This window comes from Oncorhynchus masou, chromosome 29 (genome assembly GCF_036934945.1).
Source record: "Oncorhynchus masou masou isolate Uvic2021 chromosome 29, UVic_Omas_1.1, whole genome shotgun sequence".
In the NCBI taxonomy this organism is placed as follows: domain Eukaryota; kingdom Metazoa; phylum Chordata; class Actinopteri; order Salmoniformes; family Salmonidae; genus Oncorhynchus; species Oncorhynchus masou.
This window is the reverse complement of record NC_088240.1, coordinates 45184591-45205644: the sequence shown is the minus strand read 5'-3', so window position 1 is coordinate 45205644 and position 21054 is coordinate 45184591. Positions and strand designations below refer to the sequence as shown.

The window sequence follows — 21054 nt, the reverse complement described above, 5'->3', positions numbered from 1 at the left end:
ATTCAGCATTAAGGTGAGACCCTGATTGAATGTAAATTGATCCGAGGGTCGGGCCGCTAAGTTGCCCATTCCTGATATAAAAAATGCACTTAGTGATACCATTTGTGTTCAATATGAGGGTTTCAGCGTGAAATATCCTTTATATTTTTTTAATACACTTATTTTTTCTTTTACTATGTCAATATGTCATTGTTGTCAATGTGTTGGTGCCAAACTGGTGACATTTGTGAAAAAATCAAAAGTTTGAAAAGTTGCTGAGTTAATTGAAAATAATGCCATTGTTGATAAGATGCTTTTTTTCATTAATTAGGTCATTTTTTCTTGAACCATGTGCTTTATCCACTAGAAAATCATGGACAATATGGACCCATATAAAAAATGAATACCATACAGAGCAAAAATATAAACGCAACATGTCAAGTGTCGGTCCCATGTTTCATGAGCTGAAATAAAAGATCACAGAAAGGTTCCATATGCACAAAAAAGTGTATTTTTCTAAAATGTTTTGCACACATTTGTTTACATCCCTGTTAGGGATCAAATCCCCTTTTGCCAAGATAATCCATCCACCTGACAGGTGTGGCATATCAAGAAGCTGATTAACAGCATGGTCATTACACAGGTGCACCTTGTGTTGAGGACAATAAAAGGCCACTAAAATGTGCAGTTTTGTCACACAACACAATGCCACAGATGTCTCATGTTTTGAAGGAGCGTGCAATTGGCATGCAGAATGCAGGAATGTCCACCACAGCTGTTGCCAGAGAATTAAATGTTAATTTCTCTGCCGTAAGCTGCCTCCAATGTCGTTTTAGAGAATTTGGCAGTACGTCCAACCGGCCTCACAACCGCAGACCATGTGTAGCCATGACAGCTCAGGACCTCCACATCCGACTTCTTCGCATGCAGGATCGTCTGAGCCCAGCCACCCAGACAGCTGATGAAACTGAGGAGTATTTCTCTCTGTAATAAAGGCCTTTTGGGGGGAAAAACTCTGTCTGATTGGCTGGGCCTGGCTCCCCAGTGGGTGGGCCTTTGCCCTCCCAGGTCCACCCATGGCTGTGCCTCTGCCCAGTAGTGTGGTATCCATAGATTAGGGCCTCATGCATTTATTTGAATTGACTGTTTTCCTTATATGAACTGTAACTGGGTAAAATCATTGAAATTGTTGCGTTTACATTTTTGTTCAGTGTGCATATATGTGAATAATATGATTCTGGTAACTTTGATAAATTACCAGTAGCTTTGCAACCCTAGCTGCACCTATTCCACATGGACATTTAGTGTAATATGTGGCATTTATGATTATTAATTTCTAAAGAAGTCTGATATGCTGTAAAACGGTGTTAACCTCTCTTTCAGTCTCTCCCCTCTATCTTTTTACGTCCCATCCTATTAACCTCAATATCATCTGGCATCCCATAGCAGCAAAGCAAGGTGTAGCCAAAAGTCACAGATGAGGGGGAGTAGGCGCATTTCTCGCTCAACAATTATTTAAGATCTTCTATTTAAAAAAGTTGTTTAAAGCATTAACATCTTTGGCAAAAACAAATATATGTAAACCTTTTGTAAATAATCCAGAGTATTTCCATATGTCTTGTTTTTATTACCTCAGGTGTACGTGTTGAAGCGACCCAATGTGGATGAGTATCTCAAAAGAATGGGGGAGTTGTTTGAGTGTGTTCTGTTCACTGCCAGTTTATCCAAGGTGAATTCATTCAACTAAATGCTGATTGTCATATCTAAAGATTTTATTAAATTAAAGGTTGACAGGATCTAACAAGTACTAGCCTTAAAGGGAAGTTCATGATTTTACAACGTTGATGTCAGATGGTCCTCACCCTGAAAGTAGTCAATGGGCCAGGAGAAACTGTAATCCATGGTTTGGTTTTCTTTAAAAAGCCACTACAAGCTTCAGCTAACTTTAATCACTGCTAGCTAAAAATCAATGGAAGTGATGGGGCCATCTAAAATACAAAACTTTCCCTTTAAGACTGTGACATGTTTGACATGTTATGTTTCGAATTCTTAGAAACTTTGCCCTGCCATTCTAATCTGTTATTCATCCATACACAAATATTTCATAATAAATGTGTACACACACTCATCTTTCTGTGACATAACATCAGGGACAATGTTGTGTGTGTTTTCCTTTTGTGCCAGTATGCCGATCCAGTCTCCGACCTGCTGGATAAATGGGGTGCATTCCGACACCGCCTCTTCCGGGAGTCCTGCGTGTTCCACCAAGGAAACTATGTTAAAGACCTGAGTCGGCTGGGCAGGGACCTCAACAAAGTCATCATTGTAGACAACTCCCCAGCCTCCTACATCTTCCACCCTGATAATGCTGTATGGCATTCCTTCTTCTATCTACCTGTATACTATAATACTAATACTAATACTCTCAATTCAATCAATTGCAGATAAAGGAAAACTGCACAACAGTAGTATTTGAGGTATCTGAGGTGCTAAAAAAGTGTAATTTCCTCTTTAAGTGTGTTCCATGGCATTGCCATTGAAAGGGATCCTTCAAAGGGGTGTTTACTTCCTACTTTCATATTCCCTAGGTTGTTGTTGTTTCCTCCAAGCATGGTTATTTAACAAAATCCAGAATAATCTGGCTTGATGGAATGTCTTTGAGAATATAGCACTGTTAGAGGATATGGATTTGATCAGTTTCTCAAAAGCATGAGAAATCACGGGTTACCTAATTATTATTATTATTCAAACTTTATTTATTCATCAAAGTCCTATTGACACAGATGTCTCTTTTACAAGGGAGCCCTGATTCACATAATTCATCATAAAAATACAAAGTACATAATAGGGAATTAGTGACACAATTATTACAATCAAACGCGGGTGTAAGGACAAACGCTGGAGTCGAGAGGCAGGTACGGGGAGTCAAACATTTAATGAGGAACAGACAAGGAACAAGACAGGAACAGCGTCAGCACACGGGTAACAAAACGACATACGAACGTTAATGCGGAAGCTGGGAACAGAGCTGGGGAACAGACCGATATAGGGAAAGAAATAACACAGGTGATTGTGTCTAGGTGAGTCCAAATTATCACTGATGCGCGTGACGAGTGAAGCAGGTGTGCGTAATGATGGCGGCAGGAGTGCGTAATGCTGGGGAGCCCGGCGCCCTCAGGCCCCAATGGGGTATAGCTGGAGCAGGCGCGATAGCTGGAGCATGATAAATACAATTACAGTATAAAAAACATGTACATTCCTCTGTGAACAGGTCATTTCCTAATGTCCTGAAATTCCCAAAAGACACTAGTGTGTCCAATTGTAGACTATTCTGAAATTTGTTCCATGTGTATGTGGTGCTTAAAAACTAAATGCTGTTTTACTTCAATTGGTAGCAACTAAACAAATTTAAAGAATGACCTATTCCTGGGAGCGAGTAAGGTAATTCATACTGGCTTGAATGTCAGGAGCGATGTGAGGTGGTATGGTAGTTTCTCCACGAGAGCTTTGTAAATAAACAGAAGGAAATATTGTGTGATCCGCGTTGCCAGTGACGTCCAGAACTTTATCTGATAATGAACACAATTATGTTTTCAAAAACATTCACCTGTAATAAAGCAGAATACGCAATGATAAACAGCATCCAGTGGTTTTAAAGAAGAGGCAGCTGCTCCCATATAGATATTGCCATAACCAAACGCCGACAGGAAAGTCGACTATCAAGTTACCTACTATCAAGTGAAAGGTACATTATATTTCTGTAGAAGAAGCCCAGTTAAATTCTCAGTTCCTTCATTAGCTCATGTGTTTTTGTTTTATGCAGATTTTAGAATATTTCCATAAACTATCGCAAATTGGATGGAAACCTAGCTACTGATTTGAAATACTTTTGCCAAACAGGAAAGCTGTGATATATGGTGATAGTTGTTTCGGCCGCTAGGGTTGTTTAGGTCGCTTGCATTTTAATGCACCGGTAACTAATACAATCTGTTTCCACTAACATTCCAACATTCTCCAAGCATGCTAGCCAAGATATGTTGGACATTGCTGCATAACTTGATAACAAATGGTAAAACAGTTTGGAGGAAACGATAACCCCCTGGAGAAGTTGAAAATAACCTAAAACTTAAAGAAGTCTTTAGTGATAGTTGACCTTTTGAAGTTTTAGCTTATTTTCAACTTTTCTTTTCCAACTAACACTTATTTAAATTAGACATATTGTTTTCAGTATATATTTGCAGAACAGCATGTGTGATACAGATGTTGCATCTTAATATCAAAATAATCCTGCAGCAACCGGAAATGTGGATTATAATTAATTGACATTTTTGGAAAGGCTGATACCTTTTTCGAATGTGAAAATCAAATGTCAAAGTGGAAATTAAGAACTTCAAAAGCCTTTTTAAATCTCAAATAATATACAAGTTGAAAATGTCTTGCGTCGCAGGAAAGTTCCCCTGCAACAGAGTTATCAAATTAAGATCTTATATCTGTATAACTGATGTTCTCTCTGCAAAATGTCTGCAGCTTCCATAGTTAGGTACTCTTAACAAAAATATATACGCAACATGCAACAATTTCAAAGATTTTACTGAGTTTCAGTTTATTTTAGGAAGTCACTCAATTTAAATAAATTCATTACACCCTAATCTATGGATTTCACATGACTGGGAATACATAAACTCAGCAAAAAAAAGAAAAGTTCCCTTTTCAGGACCTTGTCTTTCAAAGATAATTCGTTTAAAAAAAATATCCATTTGTTTCCCATGCTTGTTCAATTAACCAATAAACAATGAATGAACATGCACCTGTGAAACAGTCATTAAGACACTAACAGCTTACAGACTGTAGGCAATTAAGGTCACAGTTATGAAAACTTAGGACACTAAAGAGGCCTTTCTACTGACTCTGAAAAACACCAAAAGAAAGATGCCCAGGGTCCCTGCTCATCTGCGTGAACATGCCTTAGGCATCCTGCAAGGAGGCATTAGGACTGCAGATGTGGCCAGGGCAATATATTGCAATGTCCGTACTGTGAGACACCTAAGACAGCGCTACAGGGAGACAGGACGTATAGCTGATCATCCTTGCAGTGGCAGACCATGTGTAACAACACCTGCACAGGATCAGTACATCTGACCATCACACCTGTGGGACAGGTACAGGTTGGCAACAACAACTGCCCGAGTTACACCAGGAACACACAATCCCTCCATCAGTGCTCAGACTCTTCTCAATAGGTTGAGAGAGGATGGACTGAGGGCTTTTAGGCCTGTTGTAAGGAAGGTCCTCACCAGACATCACCAGCTACAATGTTACCTATGGGCACAAACCCACCGTCACTGCACCAGACGGGACTGGCAAAAAGTGCTCTTCACTGATGAGTCGCGGTTTTGTCTCACCGGATGTGATGGTCAGATTCGCGTTTATCGGTCAAAGGAATGAGCGTTACACCGAGGCCTGTACTCTGGAGCGGGATCGATTTGGAGGTAGAAGGTCCGTCATGGTCTGGGGCGGTTTGTCACAGCATCATTGGACGGAGCTTGTTGTCATTGCAGGCAATCTTAATTCTGTGCATTACAGGGAAGACATCCTCCTCCCTCATGTGGTACCCTTCCTGCAGGCTCATACTGACATGACCCTCCAGCATGACAATACAACCAGCCATACTGCTCGTTCTGTGCGTGATTTCCTGTATGACAGGAATGTCAGTGTTCTACCAATGCCATCAAAGAGCCCGGATCTCGTTCCCATTTAGCAGTTGAATCGAATGGTGAGGGCTAGGGCCATTCCCCCCAGACATGTCCAGGAACTTGCAGGTGCCTTGGTGGAAGAGTGGAGTAACATCTCACAGCAAATCTGATGCAGTCCATGAGGAGGAGATGCACTACAGTACTTAAAGCAGCTGGTGGCCACACCAGATACTGAATGTAACTTTAGCTTTTGACCCCCCTTTGTTCAGGGACACATTATTCCATTTATGTTCGTCACATGTCTGCAGAAATTGATCAGAAATTGATCAGTTTATGTCTCAGGTGTCTCAGTTGTTGAATCTTGTTATGTTCATACAAATATTTACACAATATTTACGCTGAAAATAACCAGTTGACCGTGAGAGCTCATTTCTTTTTTTGCTGAGTTTATATGTATCTCTTGGTCACAGATACCCTTAAAAAAGTAGGGGTGTGGATCAGAAAATTAGTCAGTATCTGGTGTGACCACCATTTGCCTATACAGTGCGGCAAATCTCCTTCACATAGAGTTAATCAGGCTGTTGATTGTGGCCTGTGGAATGTTGTCCCACTCCTCTTCAAAGGCTGTGAGAAGTTGGTGGATGTTGGCAGGAACTGGAACATGCTGTTGTACACATAGATCCAGGGCATCCCAAACATGCTAAATGGGTGACATGTCTGATTATGCAGACCATGGAATAACTGGAACATTTTCGGCATCCAGGAATTGTGTACAGATCCTTGCGACGTGGGGCTGTGCATTATCATGCTGAAACATGAGGTGATGGCAGCGGATCAATGGCACGACAATGGGCCTCAGGATCTCGTCACAGTATCTCTGGGCACTCAAATTGCCATCGATTTCAATAAAATTGTGTTCATTGTCCGTAGCTTATGCAGGCACATACTATAACCCCACCGCCACCATGGGGCACTCTGTTCACAACGTTGACATCAGCAAACCGCTCGCCCACACGACGCCATACACGCTGTCTGCCATCTCCCCGGTACAGTTCAAACCGGATTTCTTCTGTGAAGAGCACAATGGCCAGTGGCCATTGAAGGAAAGCAGTTGCCCACTGAAGTCAGTTACCATGTTGAACTGTAGTCATGTCAAGACCCTGATGAGTACGGCGAGCACGCAGATGAGCTTGCCTGAGACAGTTTCTGACAGTTTGTGCAGAAATGTCATCAGCTATCCGGGTGACTGGCCTCAGACAATCCCGCAGGTGAAGAAGCCGGATATGGAGGTCCTGGGCTGGCGTGGTCATATGTGGTCTGTTACATGTGATCGTGAGGCCGATTGGATGTACTGCCAAATTCTCTAAAACAATGTTGTAGGCTGCTTATCGTAGAGAAACAAACAATCAATTCTCTGGCAACAGCTCTGGTGGACATTCCTGCAGCCAGCATGCCAAATTCACGCTCCCTCAAAACTTGAGACATCTTTGACATTGTGTTGTGTGCACATTTTAGAGTGGCCTTGTCACGCCCTGATCTGTTTCACTTGTCCTTGTGCTCGTCTCCACCCCTCTCCTGGTCGAGATTTACAGCTTTCAGAATGTATTGTCTGTCTAAAAATGTTTTTCCAGTTGTTCACCTATGGCCTATTCATAAGAATGTGAATTTTCATAGATAAACTCTTTTATTTATGATTTCTTTTTAATTCTGCATATAACACTACCTGTCAAAAGTTGTCGAACACCTACTTATTCAAGGGTTTTAATATGAGATGGTTTGGGAAGAGTTGGACCGCAGAGTGAAGGAAAAGTAGCCAACAAGTGCTCAGCATATGTGAGAACTCCTTGAAGATTGTTGGAAAAGCATTCCAGGTGAAGCTGGTTGAGAGAATGCCAAGAGTGTGCAAAGCTGTCATCAAGGCAAATGGTGGCTATTTGATGAATATATTTTGATTTGTTTAACACTTTTTGGATTACTACATGATTCCATATGTGCTATTTCATAGTGTTGATGTCTTTACTATTATTCTACAAAGTAGAAAATAGTTTAAACATTTTAAAAAGGAAAAACCCTTGAATGAGTAGGTGTTCTAGAACGTTTGACCGGTAGTGTGCATATAACTAACTCACTGGTACACATAGATCTGTGTCATTATTTTGAAACTTTACTTTGTTTATAACTTTTCACACACTCAGGTCCCCGTAACATCCTGGTTTGAAGAAATGGCCGACACAGAGCTACTAGATCTCATCCCATTCTTCGAGAGACTAAGCCAAGTGGGAGATGTCTACGATATTCTCAAGCAGCAGGGCATTGCAAGCTAGTGCGTAATTAGACACTGGCGGCAACTTTTCACCACATGGGGGCCATGGAAGAAGTTGGTGGGCAACAGGATTCAAGTTTCTTCCCACTAGAAGGACCTGCTAGTGTCTCTCGGTCATTGTCGTTCTCCAAATTCCATTCACACAAAACGTGATGGAGAGGCCACTCAGTTTGGCACAGAGACGGAACAATGAGGAACTGCTTTATGGCAAACATTGAAAAGAATGGTATCAGTTATTTTTTCACATTTGATGTGGTAATCACCTCTTGGTTATGACTTTTCACCCTGAAGACAAGGTTAAGCGAAGCCCTTTTTCATGGAACGGTGATCATTTAAGCAGGCGATAATGTCCTTTTCGCAAACTATTTGGTGAATACGATATACAAAACAAAGGGGTTTCATCTTGAGATCAAGATAACTCAACCCATTCCCACGTTTTAATATATTTTAACCAAAGTAAGTAAGGGCCTAAGTAAGGGCATACTTAACAACAATCATTCAAAGATTATTGTTTCCTAAAATATCCTGCTGTACCACAAGTATAATGTTTTAAAAAATGTCATCCCCTTTTAACTGAACATTATATCATGTGTTTTTTGCAACATGAGATACTATTTTTGGAAATGATTCAAGGATGTCAAGGATGTATGATTATGACAAAGGATGGACTATGTAGCAACACAGAAAGCATGCATTCAGACGAAGAGGTTTGAGTTTGGTCAGTGTTAGTAATCTGTCTGTTAGTAATCATGTATAAAATACTGGAATCACATCAGTCAAGGATTATGATGACCCATTTATCCATTATATCAGATAAGTGTTTACACTCCGTTTGAAATATATTACACGCACAAAATATCTTAATCATAATTTCGTCAATCATTCACTTAGGTACATTATCAACTGAAGGGTGTATTGTCCTATGTCCTGGAGCCTTTTCAGGAGGATGTAACATTACAGAACGTTCAGATATCAATGTATCACGTGGAACAGAAACTTTTTTCTGTCAGATAGAATATTCATTATATTTCTATCTGCACCATTCAGCGAGTCCCACCTCCCTGAATACACCTCTGAATAGGCAATAGCCTACATGTACAGTGCATACGGAAAGTATTCAGACTCCTTGACTTTTTCCACATTTTGTTACGTTACTGCCTTATTCTATAATTGATTCATTTTGATTTTTCAAAATCCTCAACAATCCACACACAATACCGCATAATGACAAAGCAAATACAGTTTTTTTTACATTTTTGGAAATGTATTAAAAATAAATAACAGAAGTACCTTATTTACATATTTATTCAGACCCTTTTCTATGAGACTCGAAATTGAGCTCAGATGCCAGGGCCTTGGTCAGGGAGTTAACCAAGAACCCAATGGTCACTCTGACAGAGCTCCAGTTCCTCTGTGGAGATGGGAGAATCTTCCAGAAGGACAACCATCTCTGCAGCACTCCACCAATTAAGCTTTCATGGTAGAGTGGCCAGATGGAAGCCACTCTGCAGTAAAAGGCACATGACAGCGGGCTTGGAGTTTGCACACACTCTAGCAGGGATTTTGGCCCACTCCTCTACACAGACCTTCTCCAGATCCTTCAGGTGTCGGGGCTGTCGCTGGGCAATACGGACGTTCAGCTCCCTCCAAAGATTTTCTATTGTGTTTCGGGTCGTTGTCATGCTGGAAGACCCAGCCACGACCCAACTTCAATGCTCTTACTGAGGGAAGGAGGTTGTTGGCCAAGATCTCGCGATACATGTCCCCATCCATCCTCCCCTCAATATGGTGCAGTCGTCCTGTCCCCTTTGTAGAAAAGCATCCCCAAAGAATGATGTTTCCACCTCCATGCTTCACATTTGGGATGGTGTTCTTGGGGTTGTACTCGTCATTCTTCTTCCTCCAAACATGGCGAGTGGAGTTTAGACCAAAAAGCTCTATTTTTGTCTCATCAGACCACATGACCTTCTCCCATTCCTCCTCTGGATCATCCACATGGTCATTGGCAAACTTCAGACGGGCCTGGACATGCGCTGGCTTGAGCAGGGGGACCTTGCGTGCGATGCAGCATTTTAATCCATGACGGCGTAGTGTGTTACTAATGGTTTTCTTTGAGACTGTGGTCCCAGCTCTCTTCAGGTCATTGACCAGGTCCTGCCGTGTAGTTCTTGGCTGATCCCTCACCTTCCTCATGATCATTGATGCCCCACGAGGTGAGATCTTGCATGGAGCCCCAGACCGAGGGTGATTGACCATCATCTTGAACTTCTTCCATATTCTAATAATTGCGCCAACAGTTGCAGCTTGGTGAGAAGGCAACTTGCCTATTGTCCTGTAGCCCATCCCAGCTTTGTGCAGGTCTACAATTTTATCCCTGATGTCCTTACACAGCTCTCTGGTCTTGGCCATTGTGGAGAGGTTGGAGTCTGTTTGATTGAGTGTGTGGACAGGTGTCTTTTATACAGGTAACGAGTTCAAACAGGTGCACTTAATACAGGTAATGAGTGAAGAACAGGAGGGCTTCTTAAAGAAAAACTAACAGGTCTGTGAGAGCCGGAATTCTTACTGGTTGATCAAATACTTATGTCATGCAATAAAATGCAAATGATTTACTTAAAAATCATACAATGTGATTTTCTGGATTTTTGTTTTAGATTCCGTCTCTCACAGTTGAAGTGTACCTATGATAAAAAATGACCTCTACATGCTTTGTAAGTAGGAAAACCTGTAAAATCAGCAGTGTGTTAAATACTTGTTTTCCCCACTGTAGTTGTTTGAAAACTTTTTTAAACAATGTTTATTTTACCTATGTTAAAGATGTCATGTTTTATTTCGTAGATTAATTGATATTGCAAACTTTTAATAATTCTAGTACGGTGTCCAGGTTGGGAAATGGTTTGTAATCCATATGCTGGAGTTGTATGTGTGGAATTTGGTTTTAACAAGCAAAATGTATGCTTCTGTTCTTTTAAGTACTTCAACTAGACTTTTTTATATGCAATATCATATTGCAAGTCTAATGTGGGGCTCATTTAACCTGTACAGTCAGTTGAGTGGGTTGCCTTTTCATAGCTCCTTGTAATCATGCCTTGTAACGATCTTAATTTTCTTCATGACACTTCCTGATGTGTTTGCTTGTGCATGTACGTGACTACGTCTCTGTGCATGCGGATCTGCGTTACCTTAAAAATACAATTCAGCAATAATTTGACAAGATCTATGTCTTTAAATACAAAGATTATTTTAATGACTATAATCATTTGCTGTTAGTTTTTTTACTGCATGCAACAAGAGCGTTAACATCCATGTACTGTAAAGAAACTGAAACTGCTAATTAATTATAAGAAAGAACTATAAAACGATTTGTACTTTCCCACAATAAAGCATGATTTGTCAAAAGAGGTAATATCTCCCGACAATGAATGATGCATACACTAATAGAGTGATTTATTCAATTGCAAGGGGTGTTGAAAACAAATTAAATTAAAAAGAAAATGGAATATGGAACTGACTAAATATTAGGAAGCTATTCTCATTGTTTTTCACTCTCAGTGCAAGTACCCATTATGGGCCAAATTTTGAAATAGGATCCCAGTGCTTTTTCAGACATTTGCATAGAACATTTATTCATATTTATGGAAGATTTGCAAGCAGATTCCACTCAAACACAGATCTCAAGTCTGGATTCATTGCCTAGTCTGCAATCAATTGCATTCCCAACTGTACTTTAGGGCATATTTTTATATTACATTAGATTTTATGGATTGAGCACATGCTCTTATTCAGAGAGACAATTGAGTCGTCAACTCTGTACTTACTGTATGTTGGTTGACAATTGAATGTACCTACAGCCTTTGAAGATGACATTGTTTCTAGGTATTGTTTCAAATGAGTGGGGCATTGGGAATATTTACACAAATATTTCAATTGCTTATTGTTATCTTTGACACAAACTAGTGACTGCCTTTTTAAAGACACACAAATATCTTAAAATTGTAACCTTCACCATTACAATTTCACATTCAAATATGAACACAAACATATTGGTGGATAAGATATCGATCCATCTCATTCTGATGTGGATACTGCATCAAGATGATACCATGTGTTGTTGAAGATGAAGAGTATGTTATGTACAGTATGTTCTATTCAAGCAACAACGTTAAACAGGTTTACGCAATAAGACAAATATTTGTCTTCATGTATGCATTGCAAAATGCATGTTTTGTATGATGATATTAGTGTCAACATACAGTAGATATCTTGTATTTCATTATTTGAAAATGTTGAAACTAATATCCCTCTATAGTGTTGATTCATATTATGGAATGTACTGGGAAACATCTTATGTTTGCTAATTCAATAATATCTTGGGCATGACATTTGTTTTTGTTTTATTTTTGTCTTATCTTGAAATAGAGTAATACACAATGTAATACACAATGGTTGATTGAGTAGGGAAAAAACTCTGGGGTTCTAGTCAATGAAGATAGCTAGCAGGCACATTGAGCAGGCAGGCGACGTTAGCTAAATAAGCTTATCAAGTCACTGACAAGTGGCGACGTGTTCAAATCAAAATCAAATCAAACTTTGTCACATGCGCCAAATACAACAAGTGTAGACCTTACCGTTAAAACCCTTAACCAACAGTGCAGTTCAAGAGTTAAGAAAAAATGTACAAAATAAACTAATCTAAAACATAACAAAAAAAGTACCACAATAAAATAACTGTGCCATTTTGTATTTTAAAACGTTCTCACTATATATTACACTATGAAAACACTGTCTAGCGAATCATGTTACAAAACAGGTCGCGGCAGGACACAAGATGCTCACAATTCGTGAATGGGTTTTGAATTTTGGCATTTGGGATGCGAGTGTGCATCGTCTCAATTCTCATTTTACCCAAAACAGTGGCAGACTCGAGTGATCACTATCAAACACATAAGCAAGTTGCCACTCCATAAAGGGCATAGGGACCAAGTGTTCTTCCAACATAACATTGGCGAAATGGTGTCTTATACAAACAAGTCTGAGTCCGAAGCATTGCTTAATGTGCAGGTCTGTCTCACTGTCTGGAGGCTACGCTTGGATAGAACGCAATCAGCGCAGCTGTTTCTCTGTGCATGACAATTCTCACTGGCACTACCATCTTGTGTTAGTGGGCAAGCACCCTCAGCAGAGTTGACAAAAAACGGAAGCATCCACTTTTCAGGGGAAAAACAAAGAGGAAGGGGCGAAGCCTGAAAACCAGTCCTCACTCATGCATTTATATTACATCTGCTATGTTAGGTTAGTTGGTACGTAGGCATGATTGTAATTAAACCCCAACCCTCATTTACATCGTGACGACATCAGCTACACAAATCTCACAAAACTCTGTTTTGGAATATACTGACTTTATGACCACATTTTCTGACTAATATTGTTGCCACATACAGTGCATTCAGAAAGTATTCATACCCCTTGACTTATTCCACATGTTGTGTTACAGCCTGGTTTCAAAATGTATTAAATAAAAACTCACCCATCTCCAAACATTACCCCATAATGACAATGTGAAAACATAGATTTAGAAATTCTTGCCAATATATTGATAGTGAAATACAGAAATATTTCATTTATATTAGTATTCACACCCCAGAGTCAGTACTTTGTAGAAGCACCTTTGTGAAACGATGTCCGCTGGGAGTCGGGAAGCAAGTTCAGGGAGTGTTTTAATAAATAAACGTAACATAATACAAAACAAGAAACATGAACAATGCACAGACAAGAAACAGAAACAATGACGCCTTGGGAAGGAACCAAAGGGAGTATCAGTCCAGGTGAGTGTCATAATGTGCGTAACGATGGTGACAACTGTGCTCCATAACGAGCAGCCTGGTGACCTAGAGGCCGCACACATGACACTTTGTCAGCGATTACAGCTGTGAGTCTTTCTGGGTAAGTCTCTATAAGAGCTTTCCACACCTGGATTGTGCAACATTTGTCCATTATTCTTTTCAAAATTATTCAAGCTCTGTCAAATTGGTTGTTTATCATTGCTAGACAACCATTTTCAGGTCTTGCCATAGATTTTCAAGTGGATTTTAGTCAAAACCGTAACTCGGCCACTCAGGAACATTCATTGTCTTCTTGGTAAGTAACTCCTGTGTAGATTTGGACTTGTGTTTCGGGCTATTGTCCTGCTGAAAGGTGAATTTATCTCCCAGTGTCTGGTGGAAAGCAGACTGAACCAGGTTTTCCTCTAGGATTTATTTTTCTGTGTTAGCTCCATTCCGTTTCTTTTTTATCCTAAAACAATCCCCAGCCCTTAATGATCACAAACATATCCATAACATGATGCAGTCACTACTATGCTTAAAAATATGGTGAGTGGTACTCAGTGATGTATTGTATTTGCCCCAAACATAACACTTTGTATTCAGGACAAAAAGTGAATTGCTTTGCCACATTTTTTGCACTATTACTTTAATGCCTTGTTGCAAACAGGATGCATGTTTTGAAATATTATGAACAGTCTTCCTTATTTTCACTCTGTCAATTAGGTTAGTATTGTGGAGTAACTACAGTGTTGTTGATCCATCCTCAGTGTTCTATCACAGCCATTCAACTCTGTTTTAAAGTCCCCATTGGTCCCATGGAGAAATCCCTGAATGGGTTCCTTTCTCTCCGGCAACTGAGTTAGGAAGGACACCCGTATCTTTGTAGTGACTGGGTGTATTGATACACAATCCAAAGTGTAATTCATAACTTCACCGAGGTGAAAGGGATATTCAATGTTATTTTTGTTCCCCATCTACCAATAGATGCCCTTCTTTGCGAGTCATTGGAAAATCTCCCTGGTTTTTGTGGTTGAATCTGTGTTTGAAATTCACTGCTCTGAGTTTACAGATAATTTGTTTGTGTGGTGTACAGACACGAGGTAGCAATTATAATATCATATTAAACACTATGCTATTATTGCACACAGAGTCCATAAAACGTTTTATTTTACTTGTTAAGCATATATTTACTCCTGAACTTATTTAGACTTGCCATAACAAAGGGGATGAAAACTTATTGACTCAAGACATTTCAGCTATTCATTTTTAATTAATTTGTACAAAATTGGAAAAACATAATTCCACTTTGACATATTGTGTGTAAGCCAGTGACAAACAATCTCAATGTACTGCATTTTAAATTCAGGCTGTAACGCAACAAAATGTGGAAAAAGTCAAGGGGTGTGAATACTTTCTGAAGGCAGTGTAGGCTGTTTTCAACCAGATAAGTTGGTTTCTTCATTCAGTTGCTCTTTAACTTAGTTTGAGATCCAAGCTGATTTAAACAGTACATTATGAATAATTTGAAAAGTGTAAATCCTAACCCGTTAACTTAAAATATTTCATTCCTGTCTTTTGTTTATACTTTACAAGCCAAACTACAAAACAAATTTGGGAGCACCATACTTACACACTCGCTGCATGACGGCAATGGTACAGTAGCCTGTGTTTATAGTGTTAAGTTTGGTAAGATAATTCAATTATTTACTGGGATGACATTTTCATCCAATTGTCATCCTCGGTGTCAGAACCCTTGGTTTGCTCCGAGCAGCACTCAGTAGGTACGGTTTGCGCCAGCAGAACTCGGCTCGGTGAAGGGACCGCCTGTGCTCGCAAACTCCCTAATAAAGACCTTTGCTTGAAAAACTACGAAAAAGGGGCAATATTATTGTTGTTTGTCCCTCTCGAGCCACCATAGCAACAACGTAGACAGAAACAATTCCTGGAAATAGTCTGAATTAATCTAAGATAAATAAAGAACCTTTCTTTAATTTTGACGTTTTTTCAGAAGAAGTCTTAGTCGCAGAATTTTACATCTAACTAAGATGTTTGGTGCAGTATTTCTCAAGTGAAAAGATGTGCACGAAAACTAGGCGTCTCTCGTTGAGACATCAAACTAGAGGTCTTCACGGATCCACCTGTACCCAAATATCCGAGACCGGTTCCAGAATTCCAAATAATGTCACAGGTCTGGGCCGGATCTGATATGATTGTCATGGGTCTCAGGTATGTGTAATTTTAACTGACTTGTCTGGAAGGGCCCATGAAGATCCAAACGTGACTGCTGCAGTAGAGATAGATAATTTATGCTGTGGAGCGTGAGAGAGTGGAGCATGTAGCGTGTTGTTGGCCAATCAAGAGTCATCAAAGCGGCAATAGGCTACAATCACAGTCTTTAAAGTTATGAGATCTCTAATCAATGGATGATGTAATTAAAATGCCAGAATTATGTTTGAGAAGGATAGGCTACAATGACCAAGAGCCAACAGGTTGGCTGCTACATAATATTCTGAATGGAATTGTTATTTGTAGCTATAGGATTAGAAAGTGCATACACTGCAGCCTCAGTTCGCATAGCTAGCTTAACTAGTTTCACCCGGTTTGATGCAGTCAAGACAGGTACTACCTATGTAACGCTTGTCATCTGGGGAAGGAGAGGAGGACCAAGGTGCAGCGCGGTAAGTGTTCATATTATTTTATGAAATATGCAACACTAGCCAAACAGTCCTGAAAGGTGACACAAAAACCCTAAACTGGAAACAACCACCCACAAAACGCAATGGAAAACAGGCTACCTAAATATGGTTCTCAATCAGGGACAACGATTGACAGCTGCCTCTGATTGAGAACCATACCAGGCCAAACACGGAAATAGAAAATCATAGACAAACTAACATAGACAACCCACCCAACTCACGCCCTGACCATACTAAAACAAAAACCAAAACAAAGGAACTAAGGTCAGAACGTGACAACCTAATCATATTTGATGATAAATAACCTAGCTATGGCAGCTATTTTTTTTTATTTACATTTTTATTTAATTTTATTATGAACATAACAAATACAAAAAAACAGATATACATTTTCAATATGTTAAATACTTTTATGGTGCGTATTGCTTTTTTGTTTTTACATTTACTGATCATTTCAAAATAATATTTCAATTCTATCTTAAATAATGTGAAACGGGGATTGTTTTCTACCCACTTAATTTTATGGCCAAAGAATCTGCCATGAAAGATAAACAAATGAACAATACAAGTTCAATCAGGGTCCATATCATTTGGTTCAAAATAAAACATAATATCAGAGTCTTTCAAATTAACGTTAATAGTTGTTTATTTTAAAATAAAATCTTCTAACACACCAAAATATTCTGACATAAGAGCAGTCCCAAAATAAATGGTCACGAGTCTCTGGTCACAATCACAAAATACACATTTGTTATCAATAGCTATTTTAAATCTGTGTATAATAAAGGTCTTTACAGGGTAGATTCTATGAATGAGTGTGTATGATACTTCTTTCAACCGTATTAGATATACAATATTTACCAGATAACAACTAAACTTTGTTCCAGTTCACTTGTCCTAGGGCTGCATTCCAGTACATTTTAGCAGAGGGAATAGTAACATATTGACATAGTTTCCTTATATACATGTTATTACATTTATAGTTTAAAATGTCAATTCCTTCTAGTTGTATTGAGGCTACAAAATCCTCAACAGTTGTACTTGGAGTACTGTTATATTCTCCTAAAAGAAGAATAGCACCTTTAGGGACAGCTCTAACAACAATTTGATACTCCTCAGGAGTGAATGTAACATTGTGTGTTCTAATAAATTCTGGATAATCATATAGTTGTCCATCATTATTCAATAATTGTTTAACCCAAATAATGTTGTCAAACCAGTTCTGGAAAAACAAAGAGTTGTTTTTGTATTTTATGTCTTTATTATTCCAGATCGTATACATATGAGGGGAAGTGGTGTGTTTGTACATGAGGTTCCAAGTTAGAAGTACTTGTTTATGAAAGTTTGCAAGCTGAATAGGGATTTTACCCATATCAAAGTTGCATTTGAGTAAGAATTCTAGACCACCAATTTGTTGGAATATTAAATTAGGGATGATATTCCAGATGCAATCCTTATTTCTTAAATAGTTTTGTATCCATTTAATCTTAAATATTATATTAGAGGTTTTAAAATCTATAGCATTCAACCCTCCCTCACCTTGGGTGCTACATATTGCCACTTTTTTAAAATAATGATGTTTATTCCTCCATATGAAGTTAAATAATTTAGTATCAACCATTTTAGTTACTGACAGAGGAACACCCAAGGCAAGGGAGGTATAAACTAATCTGGACAGACCTTCAGATTGTGATAAAAGTACACATCCAGATAAAGAAAGATCTCTTAATAACCAGGAGTTAAATCTCTTTCCAATTTTCTCTACAATAGAGAAATTTAAGTTGGCCCTTTCTTTCTGATCTTGCTAACTGTAATACCAAGATATGTGATCACATCTTTTACAGGGATATTATATAATGAGTTTAAGTCACATCTTTTCAACGCAAACATTTCCTAATATTCAGAGATAAACCTGATACATGTGTGAAGGCATTAATACACTCTTGACTTCATTATGATCTTTCAAAAAAATGGTGGTGTCATCAGCCATTTGTGAACATTTTATCTCTTTGTCTTGTATCTGAATACCCCTAAAACTATCCTTATTTATATGATGTGCCATAACTTGTGTGACCAATAAAAATAAGAAAGGAGAAATTGGTCATCCTTGTTTAATTCCATGTCTAATGTTGAATCTTTGGGAAGTTCCATGGGATAATTTAACAGAGCTGTTACTATTATTGTAAAGTGTCTTAATTACACTTTGAAAATATTGACCAAAACCAGAGTCTCAAAAATAAATTAATGTTCAACAGTATCAAATGCCTTGTAAAAGTCTACAAATAAAATAAAGCTATCTTCCATAATGTGCCCATTGTAGTCTATCAAGTCCAATACTAGTCGAATATTATTACATATACTGTATGTTCCTGGACTTCGTCACTGGTCTCCCCCCGTCTGATGGCAACACCGTTATCCTTACAATGGTGGACCAGTTTTCTAAAGCTGCCATTTCATTCCTCTTCACAAGCTATCCTCAGCCAAGCAGACGTCCCAGCTCATGGTGCAGCACTTCTTCTGGATCCATGGACTTCCGGTGGACATGGTCTCCGACTGGGGCCATCTCCAAGATTCTTAGCCCCTCTGCTGTTCATCTTCTGTTGCCCCGTACCCTCCTTATACATCCCACTTTTCATGTGTCTAGGATTTAACTTATGTCTCACAGCCCTTTGTCTCCTGTTTCCAGTCCCACCCCTCTCCCCTGTCTCAACGGCCAACCGGCGTAGACGGTGAGGCGCCTCCTGAAGGTTTGGCCGCGGGGTAGGGGATTCCAGTACCTGGTTGACTGGGAGGGTTATGGCCCAGAGAAGAGGTGCTAGGTACCCGCTAGGGATATCCTGGACCCAGCTCTCATCGCTGAGTTCCACCGCTGGCATCCCAGTCAACCAGGTATGCGTCAACCAGGTGGCGTCCTTAGGGGGGGGGGGTGACTTTCACACTGATCTGTTTCACCTGTCTTTGTGCTTGTCTCCACCCCCCTCCAGGTGTCGCTCATCTTCCCTACTATCCCCTGTGCATTCATTCCTGTTCTGTTTGTCTGTTGCCAGTTTGTCTTGTCTCATTCAAGCCTACCAGCGTGTTTTTCATATTCCTGTTTTCTCGAGCTCCTGTTTTCTAGTTAGCCCGGTTTTGATGATTCTGCCTGCCCTAACCCTGAACCTGCCTGCCGTTCTGTACCTTTTGATACTGCCCCGTATTACTGACCTCTGCCTACCCTTGACCTGTCGTTTGCTGTTTTATAAATATATGTCTGTTATTCGAACTTTCTGGGTCTTATCCTGAGTCGTGATAGCTGTGGACATCCTAGAGCAAAACAATCAACATGTATGTCTTCTTGAGAGTTACTGTATATATTAGTGTGTTACCCAAACTGTTGTGACGTGTCATGACGTGGCCCTTTCTCGGTGTAGATCATGGCTCCCCCTTTCTCAATCTCTCTCCTCACCCAGTTTTATTACCTTTGGTCGTAAATACCGGACAGAAACCACCATGCAGTGTTGAGGGAGAGAGTTTCCCAAAACAGAGACTTGGCCAAACTTCTAATCCCCAAAATGGGAGAATTAAACAATATTGCTACTTTTGAGAATGTGGTAATAGTCTGTGGACAGTTAAGGGACAGTTATGATGAGTTGTTTCGTTTGATGATCTCATGCAGAACAGGAAACACATATAACGGTATCTCTTAAAGTGTACATTTCCCAGCTGTCAGGTTTACATTTAAATATTGTGAAAAGTATGTGATTAGAAAAACTATTTTGAAAATATGTCATGTGATATTAATCTTTTAAATGAGAGTATGGATTTTCATATAAAGATTAACTAGTCAGTGGCCACACCCCCGTGAGCCCTGACATCACATTAGGCGTCATGGACTGCCCTTTTCTGCTGTTATGTATAAAACCCACTCCTGGTGAAATTCACATCAGACTAAGCAAACCCCAGCGTGAGCTGAGGTTGCAAATGTTTGAACTTCTGAGACCAAAACATCCTGGATGACGCTGGTGTGTGAAGTGGTTTAAACTACAACTCTACCAAAGGACAAGACTATTCCACATGGAGCATTGGCTACACGGATGGAAATGGTTCAACTCTGAGACTATCAATCCCCACAGAATAAGAGCAAATCTTAGACATATGATTACTAGTCTGCAGCTAGAAATCACGTACAGTGGGGCAAAAAAGTATTTAGTCAGCCACCAGTTGTGCAAGTTCTCCCACTTAAAAAGACGAGAGACGCCTGTAATTTTCATCGTAGGTACACTTCAACTATGACAGTCAAGATGAAAATCACATTATGTTTTTTTATTTAATTTATTTGCAAATTATGGTGGAAAATAAGTATTTGGTCAATAGCAAAAGTTTATCTCAATACTTTGTTATATACCCTTTGTTGGCAATGACAGAGGTCAAACTTTTTCTGTAAGTCTTCACAAGGTTCACACACACTGTTGCTGGTATTTTGACCCATTCCTCCATGCAGATCTCCTCTAGAGCAGTGATGTTTTGGGGCTGTTGCTGGGCAACACAGACTTTCAACT

The 21054-nt window shown here is 39.5% G+C and overlaps 1 protein-coding gene and 1 long non-coding RNA gene across 5 annotated transcripts in view; both read left to right on the top strand.

Annotated features, from left to right (window-relative positions):
- LOC135519910 (carboxy-terminal domain RNA polymerase II polypeptide A small phosphatase 1-like) overlaps positions 1–11394 on the top strand; it is a 56204-nt gene extending 44810 nt beyond the window's left edge. For 2 of the 3 annotated variants that reach the window (XM_064945127.1, XM_064945126.1), the window contains 3 exons: positions 1616–1708; positions 2164–2349; positions 7868–11394. In XM_064945127.1, coding sequence (XP_064801199.1) covers positions 1616–1708; positions 2164–2349; positions 7868–7996 — 408 coding nt within the window. In that variant the 3' untranslated portion in view covers positions 7997–11394. The remainder of the gene's footprint in view (positions 1–1615; positions 1709–2163; positions 2350–7867) is intronic. The other variant, XR_010452317.1, reaches the window with a different exon arrangement.
- A 4357-nt stretch (positions 11395–15751) lies between these two features.
- LOC135519911 (uncharacterized) lies at positions 15752–20655 on the top strand. Of its 2 annotated transcripts, none has more exons than XR_010452318.1 (3): positions 15752–16046; positions 16431–16498; positions 18987–20655. It is a non-coding gene; the product is annotated as an uncharacterized LOC135519911 (long non-coding RNA). The 2 variants fall into 2 exon arrangements; XR_010452319.1 differs by lacking the exon at positions 15752–16046 and having other exon boundaries at positions 16091–16498; positions 18987–19123; positions 19203–20655.
- Positions 20656–21054: the final 399 nt, after the last annotated feature.